The sequence below is a fragment of the Mobula birostris genome, chromosome 21 (assembly GCF_030028105.1).
Source record: "Mobula birostris isolate sMobBir1 chromosome 21, sMobBir1.hap1, whole genome shotgun sequence".
NCBI classification, from domain to species: domain Eukaryota; kingdom Metazoa; phylum Chordata; class Chondrichthyes; order Myliobatiformes; family Myliobatidae; genus Mobula; species Mobula birostris.
Genome location: NC_092390.1, coordinates 43,617,820 through 43,635,132, shown reverse-complemented (window position 1 = coordinate 43,635,132; position 17,313 = coordinate 43,617,820). Strand labels below are relative to the sequence as shown.

The window sequence follows — 17,313 nt, the reverse complement described above, 5'->3', positions numbered from 1 at the left end:
CTCTCATAATTTTAAAGACTTTTGCAGACACTAACCTGGTAGAGCTTTATAATGTTATAAGGGATATAAAAAAAGTCTTGTTTCCAGGGCAATGGAGTCTAAAAATAAAGGATATTGCTTTAATGTGATGGAAGTCTCCATTTCCAGGGTGAAGGTAGCTTCAACAATGCTCAAGAAGCTTGAAATCATACAAGACATAGACAGCCACTTGAGAGGCACCCTATCTGCTCACTCCCCCACTGACTCACTGTAGCAGCAGTTTGTACCATTCATCGGATGAACTGTAACAATTCACCAAGCGTTCTTAGATAGAACCTTCCAACCCCAGCGCTGCAATAGCACGATAAATTCATCCATACTTACTGGATCTGCTTTGATCACTAAATTATACTTTTGTATTAAATCTATAAGTATGGTTCTATTCTCCATCTACTGACTTCCTCAAACACCACTAACCATATTTTATTAGCCTTATTTACATTTTTCAGCTTTTGCTAGGGAAAACTCCATCTTCATCCCCATATCACTAGTAAAACATTTAAGGAGATCGAGCAAACAACATTTCCAGCATCTGGGGTCATTATGACACTTTCAGTTCTCTATATGCCATGTCTGTTTCACTGGGTCCAGGTCAATCCCATTGCTGCAGTTGCTAAAACAGGAAACCCCAACGAGAAATTCTGATGAGTTAGCGGAGTACAAAAGGCGTAACAAATAGACTGCATGCCTGGGTTTTCCACATTAGTAAATGCATCCAGACCGGCAGGCTCTAAGTTTATAAACCAGGCCAGTTTTCCGGATGCTCTACTGTTCCACTAATCAGCTGAATGATTAAAATTAATAATGCCAATTAATTAATATCAAAAACTGCTACACAAAACCAAATTCAGCTTGGGATTCCTGCTATTTTATAATTCATGCTCAAGATTAGTTATTCCCATAATTGAATTCATGGAAATACAACTTTCATCACCCTACACACACAAAATGATGGTGGAACGCAGCAGGCCAGGCAGCATCTATAGGAAGAAGTACAGTCGATGTTTCGGGCCGAGATCCTTCGTCAAGACTGTTTTGCAAACACATTGTGCTTCCCAGTATGTTCCCTGGTCAAACCCAGGTGACAGTCACAAGGGAAACAGTTTGGTACATATTTACTGCACACCTCCCAATTGCTGAACAGCCAGCTGATACCCTGTCAACTTTAATACATGCATAAACAAAGTATGATGCCAGATCTGCTCCTCTCCAGAATACCTAACGTGTTCGCTGGATAGAAGGAACTGTGATTACACAATGTATCTGACTATTAATTCAAGGTCAAGGTACATAATTCCAGCTCCCTTTGCACTAAATAAACATACTTTCCTCTGATCTGAAATGATAATTTATTTGACTGATAACATTTTCTTACATCACAATTATATTCAAATGTTTAAAAATAATAGTGAGGTTTACCAGCCACTACCAGAACATATGTTGAGGAGGTAGAAAATATGTTAGCTTAAGACCATTAATATAGAACATGCAGTTCTTTAGTTTTCCCTGTGGGCGCAATTATGGATACATTCCATAAATCTGCCAGAGGTTAGGCTGTAACAATATAATTTACTCTTGGCTAAACTTCCTTGCATAAACTTAATCATAAAATTTTTCACATACAACGCAGTAAACATTAAAAAGTCATATCCTTTTTTTCCCCTCAGAGAAAAATGAGCCAGTTTTATTAATGCAGCTGAAAATAGGCTTACTAAAGGAAGAGAACAAAAATCACATTTTTGTAACAAATGTGAATACACTGATTTTAGAATTTCTTAAACATGACAGAACTCTTGAGAGCCGCTTACTCAGCTTTATTGTTGTATTTGGGAAAAATTATTTTCTGAGAAGCTCACAAGCAGCTTGGGTGTCACATCCTTATGAACTCAACTACCTCAGTGCTCCCAATTCAGTCTTGCAACAGCTAACGACTTGCCTAGAGTGTATTCTGTGTCTTTCCTACTCTTTTCCCTTAGTGCTATTCTAGATGATTCAGGAAAAACAGGAGATAGTAATCAGAATGGTTCCTTATCAGTGCTTGGCCTGATGCTTTCAGAAGCCATGTGTTCTGCAGCCAATATTGAGAACTATGGCTGCACCTCTCTGATGATATATCACCACATCATAACTTCAGGCAAATCTGTTCTGTTAATGTTGGAAAAATCTGGGATATTGCTAGATATAATTAATGTGTAATTCCATGCATTTTATTATATTAGGCAATTGTTAACTAGCCTTTCAGATAATTCTCCAAATTTAGACACCAGTGCCCAAGTGTTTGTGAGGAGGACTTCTCAAGGTTGACTGAGAATGAGTGTGCTATATCCAAATCTGGAGTCTCAATCAATATCAAGTTGCTTGCCTGTATTTCAATACAAGATCCTAGTACAGCTTGATAAGGTAGATGTGTGATGTTTTCTACAGTTGGAGTCATGAACAAGGGGCCAGTCACATAAATCTGGGGTGTCAAGAAACTATTTGTTTCAAAGGGCAGTGAATTTCTGGACTTCTCTGCCCCAGAGGGTAGTGGAGGACAGATTATTAGATATATTTAAGATGGAGGCAGATAAATATTTAAAAATTGAACAGTTGAGAGTTATGGAAAACTGGCACAGTTGAAGAGTTGATGTCAGCATTGATCAGTCATGGTATGATAGGCTTGAGGTACAACTGGAAAACTTGCTTAATCATTTTGAAGGAGTTACTAAGGACAAATCAGATCAAGGCAGCAAATTTTTATTCCTAGATGGGATTCATCATCTTCCTTACAGAGGTTAGCATTAGTTAACATTGCATATTCAATTAACTAAATTTAAGCTTTCAGCTACAATGATGGGATTAGTTCAGACAGTCATCAAGTAATTGATGTAGATCTGCTGGGCTGGAGGGCTTGTTGTTGCATGTACTATTCCATGTTCTAAATCTGATTATAACTCTAGACCTCTAAATTGCTCACCCAGTAACTTATCCTCTACTCAAGCATTCATGAAAATGATTAAGCTCACACAAGGTACTGTAAAATTATCTTCTCCTGGTCTTTCTCCTACTCCGTCTGCTCTTCATATTCCTCATTTCATGCACCATCTTTTCAGTCTCCCAGTCCAATTCCCCGAAAATGCCTCATCAAACTACATGTAATTAGAAAGTAGTGGAAACACTCAGCAAATCAGGCAACAAGTATGTAAAGGAAAACAGAAGATAACCTTTTATCAGAATGGGGAAGTTTCAATATCAAGCATTTTAACTGACAAAGAAGCAGGAGGAGGTGGAGATGTTAATCCCATTTCTCTCATCACACACAAATACCGAACATTTCAATGTTTAGTACTTTAACATTTGAAAATATTTCCCCATTTACCTTACTAAAGTAAATAAATTCCATCTAGCCGCCGAAAATAACATGCAATTCACTTAAAAGAGTGAGGGGTGAGAGGAACTGTCATTTCCTCTATTGGATTGTGCAATTTAGGGAAAAAAAATCACTGCTCAACTACTTAGTATGCTTTCAATGCACTGTGCCAACAGGCCTTAAGCACTTATTGCATAAACCTCTCTCAAAATAGCCACATTTGCACAATGTGTGTGGATGTAGTTTTCCGACCACATTCCAGTATCTGGTTAACTGCCAAACAAAAAGGGCATTGCACAGTCTCATCCAACCCCATATAAATCTACATTTCTATTTTCCCCATGACCCAAAGTAAACTTTACATAATGAAGATCAGCACTTCAAATTCAGAGTCTAGTTCAATGCACCAGCCAGAGTTCAGAGTCAACTACAGTTCAGCAACTTATTTGGAATAAAATCTCCCACGTGAACACACACCAATACAATCACACTAAAATATAAAAAGGTAGCCCCAGCAAAATAAGCTATAACGTATTTTCATTTGAACAACAAAACTTTAGACATCTGTTCCTTCCTAGACCTTTTAATAATGCTTCACAAATACAGCTTAATCATTAACTTAATGCACACAAGCCTCAGATGTAAAATAAAACAGCTGTCATATAATGCTTTCCCTAACTGCACCTCTTTCAGGTAGCCCATCATATCTGCTCCAGAGTAAAGATTGAATTCTTTCCAACAGATGTGACCAGACATGTTGATATGGGTTGTGCAACAGGTTATCCGCTCTAATCCCTATTCTGGTTCTCCAAGTACACTCAGAATCAGGTTTAATATCACCGGCGTATAAGGTTAAATTTGTTATTTTAGCAGCAGTACAATGCAATACGTGATAAATATAGAAAAAAAACTACAAACAGCAGTAGTGTACATATGTATACTAAATAGTTAAATAAGTAGTGCCAAAACAGAAATTTAAAAAAGTAGTGAGGTAGTGTTCACAGTTTCAAAGTCTATTTAGAAATCAGATGGCAGAGGGGAAGAAGGGGTTTCTGAATCACTGAGTGTGTGCCTTCAGGCTTCTGTACCTGCTTCCTGATGGTAACAATGAGAAGAAGGCATGTCCTGGGAGATGGGGGTTCCTTAGTGATGGGCACCACCTTTTTGAGCCACCACTCCTTGAAGATGCCTTGGATACTACAAGAGGCTAGTACCCATGATGAGCTGATGAATTTTACAACTGTGAGTTTATATTAACACTCCAAAGTATGATTACTGAAAGGGCTAACTACATTCAAAATGCAGACCAGAGACCTCATTGAATATTCTGGTAATCATTTTCTTTAGCTGTACATTTCATTAAAAGATATAAAGATTCCCCTTAAAATTAAGCTGCTATCGTCAATGGAATCGGGTGGCAAGAGTGGTTATGTTGCTGAAGAGTAACCTGGGGAGATAGACCAAGGCTCTGGGAAACACAAGGTTGAAAGCAACCACAGCAGCAGAAAGCTTTAAATAATCTGGGATAAAAAGCTGGTAAGTGGTAATGATGACAGCAGGACTACCAGACAGTCATAACAAATCTGGTTCATTAGTGACCTTTTACAGAAATACATCTGGTTTGACCTGCTATAGCAATCATTCTGAATTGCCCTGAAATGACCGAAGTCCATGGAATGTGTAGGGATCAGAAATAAATGCTGGCCTTGCCAGACATGACCACATACAATGAAAAATATCATTAAAATGAACAATGTTATAAATTAACTGACAATTGGCTAAATTAAAAAAGATTCACCTCTATAAAGAAAATTGGCATTGATTCTCAAAGTCTCAAGCGAGAACATATTTGGAGCACAGTCCCCTCAAGTATTTTGTCAGGAAAATGCAGACGTTCCCTAAATGCTTTTCTTTCCCCCCTGACAGATGCAGGGGAACTCTGACTCTACTCAATACCCTAACTTCCAAGCCAAGGTGACTTTTTCCATATTATAACCATTACTAGCATAAACTATGAAATACACATAAGTTCTTATGCCAACAAGTTTTTATCCTAACATGAGGAGGGTGGGGGAGCTTCGATGTATCTATTATTCATTCTATGGGGTTCTTGCTTTGTGGATGTCTGTGATGAGTGAGAGTTGCAGGAGGTATTACTGTATACATCCTCTGATATTAAAATGAATCTTTGATCTTCTTTCTCCAGTTAAGATTTTGAGATGAAAGCAAATTACTGTGGATGCTTAATTATCTAGAATAAAAATCACAAAAATGACATGAACACTCAACAGGTTAGGCGGTACCTGTGAAGAAAAAAAACATTTAGCATTTCGGATCATTAACTGTCAATGAAGAGAAACATTAAATCCTGCTTTAACCTCAATAGATACTGCTTTAGATGGTGAGTACTCCGAACAAGTTGTTCCTATCTGAGATTACAGAAGTTAAGCCCAATGAGCTCAAAGTGCTAATAAAAGATCTGTTAACAAACCACACTTGAGGTGACATCATTTGTTCCTCCAGTTGTAAACACTCGTAGTTTAACAGAACTGTTTAACTTTCAAGCAAGATTTCAGAGCAGGAATTAAAATCAAACACCAAACTGGACACACAAGGTTCGAAAATCTTGCTGCAATCAAATTCCAGATTTAATGGAGAAACAGCATAAAGATTCCTATAAATGTCTTCATTTCAGCAATCAGAGAAGAATGTCTATCCAAGTTATAACCAATAACAATTATCAACAAATGTAAACTCTAGGATTAGATGTGTTGTATTTCCAACAAATGATTTTATTTAGGAGTCTTATCAATTCCAGAATGCTAAAAATAAACAATTGGCACAAGTCTTCAATAAAGTACTGATTAAAAAATAATTATAAATGGTAATTAACAAAACTAAGTTCTGTCAATCAGCTTCACAAAACAGGATGGCACATCATCCGCCATCTACCTTAGCATCTTAAGAAAACATCGATATTTAGGCCTCTTGCCACTGAGCACAAGGGCAATCGGTTCACATCCTCCCGATCTGTTAAAGTTTTGACTGACACTCACTGAGCTAGTTATTTCAGTCCATGTTCTCAGATTCATCTTCTCTCCCGGATAGATGCAAGAGATCCCATGAAATCATTTTAAAGTACCAGTGCTATTTTGCTGTACTATATTTACATGATACATCAGTGAAAACAGATCATTATTTCAATATGTGGCAGCGTAATGTACATTTAACTGTCTCATGTTTCCTGTATTACAGTGATTGCGCACTATAAGTACATTGACTGCGATTCACTTTCAAAGAAACTACAAGTTGTGATAGGTAGTATATATATTAAAGACTTGCATTTTAATCGTCAGATCCACTGGTAAGAAAATACAGGATTCAAAATCGTCCACCGATTAAATGAGTTATAGTAGCCCATTCAGGGAGATTGATACACCCAGAAAAAGAAAGACTGGGCAATACTGGGGCCTCAAGAGTCAGCAATTAAAGTACTGGGCCGTTTGTGAGAGACCACAGCGAGATGCGTGAGGTTGATGCAACACCTTCACCTTCCCACGATCTACACTGTCACCCAGTCTGTTCACTTGGTTATCTGCTGGGTTCACTCATCTCATCGACTGCATCTACCGCTGTCACCCCCTCGCAGTACCCCCAGCCTCTCAGCATCAACCTCCACCCCCAGCCCCGGGCTCAGTCCGGTCGCGGTTGCACCTACCCTGCAGGCCCTCATCTTGGTTGCTCTGTCGTTCGCTCATAGCGTCGCTGCCGCAGGAAAGCTCGACCCTCCCGGCCACCGCCTGGCTCCGGCTCCGAACTGCTCGGACTTCGATCTCCGGCCTCGTCCTGCCCCTAAGCTGGGCCCAACTTCTGCCCTGCGGCACCAACACTCACATTAACCCGTAAGCAACCGAGACCGAAAAATCACCCACACGGCATCCAGCGCGCCCCGTGCTGTCAGCGAATCGGGGGCGGGGCTAATGATTGAGGGCTGATTCCCCTGGGCCCAGGCAGGGCGACGGGCTACGGGCCCCAGGAAGCGGGACCGCTGACCGCAGTCGGGGGCGGGGCCAGAACCGCGGTCGTGGGCGGAAGGAGCCAATGATAGACGAGGGGCGGGGCCAGAGCCGCAGACGTGAGCGGAAGGAGCCAATGATAGACGAGGGGCGGGGCCAAAAGCTTTCGGATATTGGAGTGGGAAGCTGTAGTGGATTTATTCAATGTGTCAGTTTAGCGTTTCATCAAATGACATGATAATCTTAGAAGAATTTTTTTGCTTTGCTCTCGGCACTGTGTTTGTTGTTGTATTTTTATCATGTATACTGCTTCCTCTGAGCTTCACACTAGCAATGAATTCATCGCACCTTGTATCTGGTACTAAACTAACCTGAATCTGGTGTCATCTGCTGCTTGATCTTTCCTAGTCCCAGGCAGTTTTTCAGTAGCATGGATCGTCGTCCAATTATAGGGAGGATGTGATTGAGCTGGCAAGAGTGCCGAAGGGATTCATGAGGTGTTACTGGGACTGTGCTACTGGATAGGCTTTCCCTGGAGTGTAGGAAACTGAGAGGTGACTTTATAAAATCCTGAGAGGTATAGGTAAAATTAATGGTTATAGTCTTTTCCTCAGGATAAGAGTCTAAATCTAGAGGATACAGTATTCTGAAGGTGAGATGGGTAAGATTTAGAAGGGATCGGAAGGACAACTTTTTCACAAATGGGTTCCCAATCTGGGGTCCTTGGATGGTAGGGGACTATGGCATTAAAAATGTTGGGAACCCCTGAGTGGGTAAATAGAATCAGGTGCCAGAGGAAGTAGTACATGTGTGTAGAATTACAACATTTCAAGATATTTAGAAATGTTCACAGATAGGAAAGAAATAGAAGGATATGGGCCAAAGGTAGTGAAATAGTACTAATTCAAGTAGAGAACTTAGTTGGCTGAGTTAGGCTAATGGAAGTGTTTCTGTGCTGTATAACTCCGTGTTTCTATTCCTTTTCTGAGGGAATTAGTGTGGGGCCTGAAGAATTTTTGCTGGCAGGGTATAAGACCATAAGACATAGGAGCCGAATTAGGCCATTTGTCCTATTCAATCATGGCTGGTCCTTTTTTTAGTATGCAATGTTTAGTGGCCAGTGCAGTAAATGAGAGACAGGGTGCTCCTTTCAGATATTTATGTATGTGTGTGCATCTCGTGGTTTTCAGTGTCATTCCAAATGTTTTACTTTGAGCAGTCATTAGTCTGAGATCTGATGGAGATACTGCATATCTTAAAATTTTAAGAGCATTCTTGCAACTTTTTGCATGAGTTCCTGGTAATCTCTTCCCACGAGAGAGCTTGAAACAGAGAGTCCATTTCATGGATCTGGTGTTAGGCCTGAGAATATGTTGAGTAGAATTAGACCCTCATAGCATTGGTTTGCTATCTGACCAATGGATCTGCAGGATTTTATCTAGGCAGCATTGATGGAATCTTGTCAATGCCTGTCATAGGTAATCTAAATCTCAGAATCATGTCCAGTGGAAGAGATCACTGCTGCATGGTAGACCATAATTTTGAAGGTTTGACTTTCAAGCACCTTTTACCTCAGATGGGGGGGGGGTGCATGGGGTGTCAGGGAGGGGAAGCACCTCTGGTGGGAGAACATGTCACGTCCTTTTCAAGGCGGTTAGCCCACCTTTGGTCCCCACCTGCCACTCAGCTCTCACCTGTGGCTCCCTGTAGCTGTTTGCATTCAACAGTGGCCACACCCCGGGCAACAGCTTCGACAAGCCGGCTAAACCAGGTAAGGGTAGCCGCCGGGTCTCAAACCCTCAGTGTCCTGACGAAGGGTCTCGGCCTGAAACATCGACTGCACCTCTTCCTACAGATGCTGCCTGGCCTGCTGCGTTCACCAGCAACTTTGATGTGTGTTGCGTGAGATAGGGAGTTATCTATCCCAGCATGTGAAGACAGACTCCGGCGGATTGAGCGGACGAGACCAATGGAAGGTCCGATGGTCAAGAAGGCGGTCTCTGCAAGCGTCGTTGAACTTGTAGAGCAGGACAAGACACAGAAGACGTCCTGGTCATCCATTGCACCTAGTCCCATCTCCAGCCGTCTCGACTCTGTCTTGCCACTGGATCCAGATGGGAATTGGGAAGAGAGAGTGAGGCAGACGCTGCGCAACTCTCCCTCGCTTTAATCCAAATCACGCGCTAGTCTGAACACCATCATAATGGTGTTGAGGTCCTCATCGACGTCGACGATGGACGAACACCTCAGATGGCCAAATGCTTTGCTGGTACGTGAAAGGCTGTGATGAATTTCCTCGTTGATTTCAGCCTTCCCTGAGGGGGGTCTCCCAAGATAAGGGAAATCATCTATGGCTTTCAAGATCTCATTATGAACTTTCTATTTTAAAGGGTGATGCCACCTGTACAACAGAGGCTGAATATCTTTTGGAAGTGAGGCCTATCCTCCCTTGTAGATCTGACTTCTGAGATTGGGTTCACGTTTATGCCGGAATGGGCACAACACTGGCTGAACGGTGGATTAGCTTCAGGAAAGGAAAGTGTGGTCAAAGTTCAAAGTTAATTACTATCGAAGAGTGTATATGTTACCATAAAGTGCCTTGAGATTTATGTCTTTGCAGGCATTTACAAGGAAAAAAGAAACACAACAGAATTTTAAAAAGTCCCATAAACAGACAAAAACTGCCAAGCAATTAATGTGCAAAAGAAGACAAACTGCAAAACAAAAATAATAATGAGAAGGTGAGCTGTAAGGAGTCCTTGGAAGTGAGTTACTAGGTCATGAAATCAGTTCAGAGTAGCGGTGAATGAAGTTATCAATCACTGCAATAAAAAGATTGAAAAAGTGTAAGGATAACGATGTTGCCTTGTTTGAAACACCCAGTCTACTTTGAGATTAGATGTACTGTGGTTCTATTAAGATCATAGCTTATGCGGTATGATGAGCAAATGAAAAATGGAAATGATGTGGCAAGGCTGTACTGGATAGATTTTAGAGAGATTAAGCATGTTAAGGACATAACACTTGAAGAGATCTTGAAGTCTTCTTTCCACCAGAAACTAACTGACTGGCTCTCTCTACTTGTTAAATTTACTCCCTTAATTAGACCTCATTGTGATGGAGATCTCCATGTTTAAACTGAACTTGACCCTGACAGCAGTAAAGACCTCAGCCTAACAGTAGCAGGTGTGAACATTGTTCCGCTACCACAAGTTGGGAGTGGAGACTTTGACATCACTACCACCATCATGACACATAACATACAAGAGATAGCCATGTCAGTGTGTGCACATTCTTTTGAAAGACCAAACCAGAGGAAGAATGCCTTTTTTTCATGCTTTGCTCTCAAGGGTAGGCAAATTTGAGGTCTTGGTTACTCACCCAGTGGAATGAGTAAACATCTCATGATTCTCCGATTGACTCTGACGTAGAATCAGCACACTACATTCTCAAAGTAAGTGACTAATAGTTGATGCATTCGAAAATGTCAAGTTGTCCATTAGACAGATAAAATTTTTAAAAAAGTGGTGAAAGCAGAAATCAGAAATGCAGAGCAACCTGGGTGACCTGGTGCATGACTTGTTACTGGCCATTATTCAGGTCCAGCAAGCAAAATATTATTGCTTAGTGCTCTGGGTCTCAAATACAAAAGTAGGGAAAGATTTCTTCGGATCAAAAAGCTTTGGTGAGACCATGTCAAGGGTACTATATTGAGTATTCATCTTACTTAGGGAAGGGTATAACTGCAATGTAAAATATCAGAGAGGGTTTACAAGATTAAGATGTGGAATGGACAGATTACTTCATGAGAAAATGATGGACAGACTAGCTCGAATTTTGAAGAACGAGAGGGTACTCGATCCAAACATACAAGATCATGAGTGGGTCTTGAAGAGGAAGATTCAGAATGAATATTTCCTCTTTAGGAAGAATCTGAAACTGGATGTAAATTAAAAACAAGATGTTGTCCAGTTGGTAAAGAGATGAATCAGATCTTTCTTTCTTATGGAATTAACATCACATATGTTGGTAGAAACAAAGCTTTAGAAAACATTTAAGCCAGAGACAGATAGATTCATGATAAACAATGGAGTGAATGTATACCACCCAGATTGCAGAGTTGAGTCACAGCAAGATCAGCTGCAATGTTATTAAATGGAGGAGATGTCTCAAGGGATCAAGTGATCTGCTCCAGATTTGTATCCTTGTATCACTGAAGGTCACAGATGCGGCCAATGTGATCTCCCACTGCAATCTGGAAAAAAATCCTGGCCCACTTCCCAGAAGGAGATAAACAGATTACCCTGAGCAACCTCATCACCGGCATGGGAAAGATGCAACGCCCATCAAGGTGTGGCAGGCAGAATTGCTGTAGGGTTTTGAGGAAATTTAATCCAAAAGATTCTACTCCTGCAAATGCATAGAGTACAATCTTGATGGAATCAATAACAGACAGTTCTGCAAAAAAAATCAAGCACGTGACCTCAGGCAATTTCCTTGTTCAGACATGGATACTTATTAAGTTCATCATCAATGAGCAAGAGACCACAAAGATGTCTACATTATTGGACAAATGAAAGCCTTATACACTATGATGATTTCTATCAGTTGTGCCCTAAGACAATAGTGAAAACAGAAATATTGTCATGGGAAAATCATTGTTCATCTGTCAAGCTTCACACTCTCAACTACCCTGAAGTTCACATTAATGAAGAAACTCTTGGCCTGTTTAATTGAACTGATTTATTGAGAATGATCAAGAGGTCATGGGGTTATTTAAGTGTAAACATGAAGTATTCCTACATTGGAAGCTCCATTATGTATCAAAGGAGAAGAAATCATTCTACGTGAACACAAAGCAGCAGAAAACTCATGACCTGAGCAGATTATGGATGGAAAGAATGTATGAGCTCCTACATCTAGCTGATTAAGATGATATGTTGTGGTTTCTGGACTGTTGTGATGTTCCCTTGACCACCATTCTCTTGAAACATTAGTTTATTTAAAACTTTGTTCTCCAAGACTGGTTCTCCTCTTGCCCTTGCTCATCTCTATTCTGGTTTTCTGGTACAGTAGCACACTCATGTAAAAATAATTTATTTCCCAAGCAAAAATAAATATAAAATAAAGTCACAAGTATAGCCCAAACTTTTCGGAAGTTTGGTTGATCATGGAGCTTGCCAAAACGTTTGCAGGCGTTTTGGCTGAAATCGAGAAGCCATTATTAATGCACAGTTGAAGAAGAAGGCTTCTCAGTTGTGCACTGATGGTGGCTTCTTGATCGGAGCTGAAATGTCTGCAAACATTTTTACAAGCTCAGCGATCAAACAATCTTCCAAATAGCCAACCTGAGCTACCAATAATCCGCAATATTTCATACCCCAAACTGTTCAATATTCAAAGTGCAAAGTAAATTTATTATCAAAGTACATATATGTCACCATATACAACCCAGAAATTCATTTTCTTGTGGGCATACTCAATAAATCTATAGAATAACCATTAAAAAAAATCAATAAATGATCACCCAACTTTTGCGCTCAACCAGAATGCAGAAGACAACAAACTGCGCAAATACAAAAAGAAAGAAATAACAATAATAAATAAATAATAAATAATAAATATTGAGAACATATGAGATGAAGGGTCCTTGAAAGTGAGTCCATTGTTTGTGGGAATATTTCAATGATGGGGCAAGTGAATTCAAACTACTTTCATGACTATCACAAGAAAGCAATAAAAAACTCAATGGGAGGAAAACGCAGTGCCTGCAAACTCACTGTTCTACTTTTTACGGAGCATAGCAATAAACTCTGGAAATTAGTACCCATATCAATTTCAAAGGTTCATTTATGATCAAAGTATGCATTCGCATACAACTCTGAAACTCATCTTCTCCAGATAGCCACGAAAGAAAGAAAAAGCTTGTAAGTCATTCAGAGAGAAATATCAAACCCACCCTCCCACCCAAAAAGGAATGGCATCCCAATCATCAACCCCCAAAACTGCCCTCTCCCCTCACAAAATGGAACAGGAACATTGACCAACAAAAAACAACCCTTCTCCCACACAAAAAAACTAACAGAACACAACAGAACATCAACACACAAACACTCACCCCTTACACAGCAAAACAGTAAATGAACAGATGATAGAAAATGCAGAACGTGAAAACCATAAGTCTGAAAAACGCAATAGTCCAATCCATAAACACAAAACCATGATACCATCCTCTGATATCTCCGACATTCATCAAAACAGAGGGACTCCACACAAGAGGCTTACCTGCCTGCCACTGCGAGCTACACACTGAAAAGCTGCTCACAGACTCCTCTCAGCAGCAATCAAAAGGATTTCAGTCAGCGCTGAAATCCAGCTCGCATTCCACGTTCAGCTCGATGTCTCAATCTTCCTCTAAGCTTTAGTCGCCGATTAATGGCTTTAATTGGTGAAATGGAGTCAAACATCGATTCCCACCCCTTCTTGAAGTTTCTTCACATCAAGGCCATCCGAGTAGGCACTCGCTTCCCAGAATCTTCTTGGAGACAGCAAAATGCTAGATCATCCAATGGAGCTCTAAACTGTAAATCGCAGACTCTCGTCTAGTGGTTTAAAGTAAATAATACTTTTCACTTCAAAGTAAATATTGTCCTCTGGATTAATGGCTATAGAAACATCAATTCCTACCTTCATCAGTATTGAGGTATCCAGTCATCTTGGAAAGTCATAGCCAGTTAAGATTTATAATATCCCTTTAGTTTAAGGATTTCTTCAATCTTCAAAATAGAAGGGGGATGGGTTTTACATATCCAAACTTTTGTAGGGTCAGCATTTTTCATCTTCAAAGAATGTGTTGTAGATTTAGTAGAACCTATGAAGTCATCATGGTGAGGTAATCAATTTAATTCTAGTTGCAGAAATCAAAAGGAATGTTACCTTTACAAACGATACAGAAGAACTTTGAACCCTGATAGTAACAAAAAAGATTTAATTATTGAAGGAACCAGATAATGAAGAGCAGTTATGTTAATTGAGGTTGGCTTCACTGGATGTCAAGAGAATTTGCAAGCAACCTAATAATGTAGACCATGACATTATTTCACCATGTCTAGAACATTGGAGATGTGAATGAGCAATGTATTTTCAAAACTAATTAAAACAGGATTTTTTAGTGAGTGAGCTGTCAATTTATGTAATTGACTCCCCAGGGAAACATTAAAAGAAAATGGTAATAAATCATCGAAATAAAAAGTAGTTTTCTATCAAACAAAAATAATTGATGTACGAGTAATCTAAAACATGACATAAAGATAAGGAAGATTAAGGATTAGCTTTATTTGTCACATGTACATTGAAACATCAGAACATAACAGTGAAATGCATTGCTTGTGTCAGCGTCCAACACAGACTGAGCTTTGCTGGGGGCAGCCCACAAGTGTCGCCATGCTTCTGGCACTAATTTACTAACCCTAGTTCATACGCCTTCGGAAACCAGAGCACCCGGAGGAAACCTCTGCTGTCACAGGGAGGACGTCCAAACAAAAATAAAGCTGTTTGATATGTCTAATGAAAGAGTCTCAGCTTACAATGTAAACACTTTATTTTAATTTACATATGCTACCAAACCTATTAAGTATTTCCACAACTTTCTGTTGTAAATTGCTTGATTGTAATTGATTAGTACAGTTAGTTAACTATATTATTTTTTGGTCCAAGTAGCTGCCAGTGTGAATGAAGAAGAACTATATGCAGGGGTCCACTGACCCCTTGGTTAATGATAAAGCTCCACAGCATAAAAAATGGTTGGGACCACCCAAGGAAGACATTGGACTTTGCTTTATTTCACACTCTCTGTATTCCACGGACATATTCACAAGTAAATTAACACTTTCTGCTCAGAAACAGAACTTATATTCAGGGGATGAGTCAAATTATGCATAATCATTGGTAATCATGGTGTTCATCTGAAAACCTAATCAAGATTCAAGATCATTTAAATTCATTTCCAGTATGCAAGTGTAAAGGAGTACAAAATAATTGTTACTCTGGATCTGAAGCAGCAAAAAGAAACACAATAATATAAAGAACACAATGATAATAAAAATCACAATAAATAGAAATATGCAAGGTAGCTTATATACATGATCGGTTGTATGACAATAAAGTGCTGCTAGGCCCAGGAGTGTATGTACGTAAAGTGACTGACAGGAAATGATAAAGTAGTGAGATTCACTTTTTTGCAGGCATACTCAATAGAATAACAACCACCAGTGAAAGACCGCACCAATTTGGGCGTTCAATCAGTGTGCAAAAGGCAACAAACCGTGAAAATACAAAAAGAAAGAAATAATAGTAATAAATAAATAAACGATAAATATTGCGAAAATGAGATGAAGGAGTCCTTGAAAGTAAGTCCATAAGTTGTGGTAACCTGCCTCAATGACTATCATCCAGGATCGCTTACGTTCACAGTAATAAAGTGTTTTGAGAGTTTGGTGATGAAACGTATCAACTCCAGTCTGAGAAGTGACTTGGATCCACTCCAGTTCAATCAGCCTTACTGCTTGGGAAAAGTAGCTGTTTTTGAGTCTGGTGGTCCTGGCGTGGATGCTACGTGGCCTCCTCCCTAATGGGAGTGAGACAAACAGTCCTTGAGCAGGGTGGGTGGGATCCTTCGTGATGTTACTGGCCCTTTTCCGGCACCTTTCTGCATACACAGTATGTCCTTGATCGCAGGTAAGCTGCTGCCATGATGCATTGGACAGTTTTGAATACTTGTTGCAGAGCTTTCCTGTCCACCACAGTGCAGTTTCCGTACCATGCAGTGTTGCATCTTTTTAGGATGCTTTCTACTGCACATCGGTAGAATGATGTGAGTATACTGTGTATAGATGCACTATTGTGCCAAATATTAACTTCACAGGTTTGCAATGCAATGGCAGTTTCTGATAGTAATACTACAATCAAATAACTTCAGTAGGAGTAAAAGAAAACTTACCGCTAAGTTAAAACATTTAAAGGGAAAACCTTACAGGTCATTTAACATGTAGGAATAAAGACTGATTCAATCTTAATGGAATCAATGCCTGGCTATAATTTCTTTGTTCCTACACCAAGTATTTGGTGTACAGGTCAAAATACTACCTGTATAATTTTCTGACCATTTTATGGCTGTCATTCCACAGCAGTGGAAGTATTGATAGTAAAATTCACAAACTAAATTGGAAAGTAACTCCGTCTGGGAGTAGCTGATTCTCTGTAATTACACTGAATGACCGTTAAATGCCACTAGATGGCGCAGCCGTAGTAACTTTTCATGTTCTGCCAGAACTGAAGCCCCCAAGGTTATTGAGGAAAATTACCTAGAAATATTGTCTGTAATCAGTTAGCTTAGTTCTATCCCCAGCTAACAAGAAACTCTCAAAAATAAATGCCAAACAATTTAAGATGCATTTAATGTCTGTTGGCTAGTCAATTAAGATGTCAAAAAGAATGCTGGAAACAAGACATTTCATTCAAACAAATATATTGCACAACATAGTAGATCAGTTAGCAACAATAATGATAATAAATAATGGAACTTTCTTAGAACATACTGCAAATTTCCAGGAATCAGTTGCTTAAATCAACAAATTTACACAATTATACTGACAGTATTGTCATTGCCAAATGTCCAGACAAAATAGACTTTTCCATGATCTATAATATCATAACAATATGACTATAAATCTACATATTAAACAAGAATGCATACAATTTTTAGTATTTTTAATCAGAGTTCAGGCAACATGATGAAATAATCCAGTGGGTCCTAACCATCTCTCTTATGATGCTGATTAATTGATTTTTTATTTTAAATTCTTCGAACATTAGATTTTGTCCTACAGTGTATTCATTCAGGGGAAAAAA

At 39.5% G+C, this 17,313-nt stretch overlaps 1 protein-coding gene across 1 annotated transcript in view; it reads right to left on the bottom strand.

Moving 5' to 3' along the window:
- bnip3 (BCL2 interacting protein 3) overlaps positions 1 to 7,467 on the bottom strand; it is a 32,401-nt gene extending 24,934 nt beyond the window's left edge. Inside the window, exon 1 of the mRNA XM_072239385.1 lies at positions 7,107 to 7,467. Within this exon, the coding sequence (XP_072095486.1) occupies positions 7,107 to 7,146 (40 nt within the window). The 5' untranslated portion in view covers positions 7,147 to 7,467. The remainder of the gene's footprint in view (positions 1 to 7,106) is intronic.
- Between the last annotated feature and the right edge of the window lie 9,846 nt (positions 7,468 to 17,313).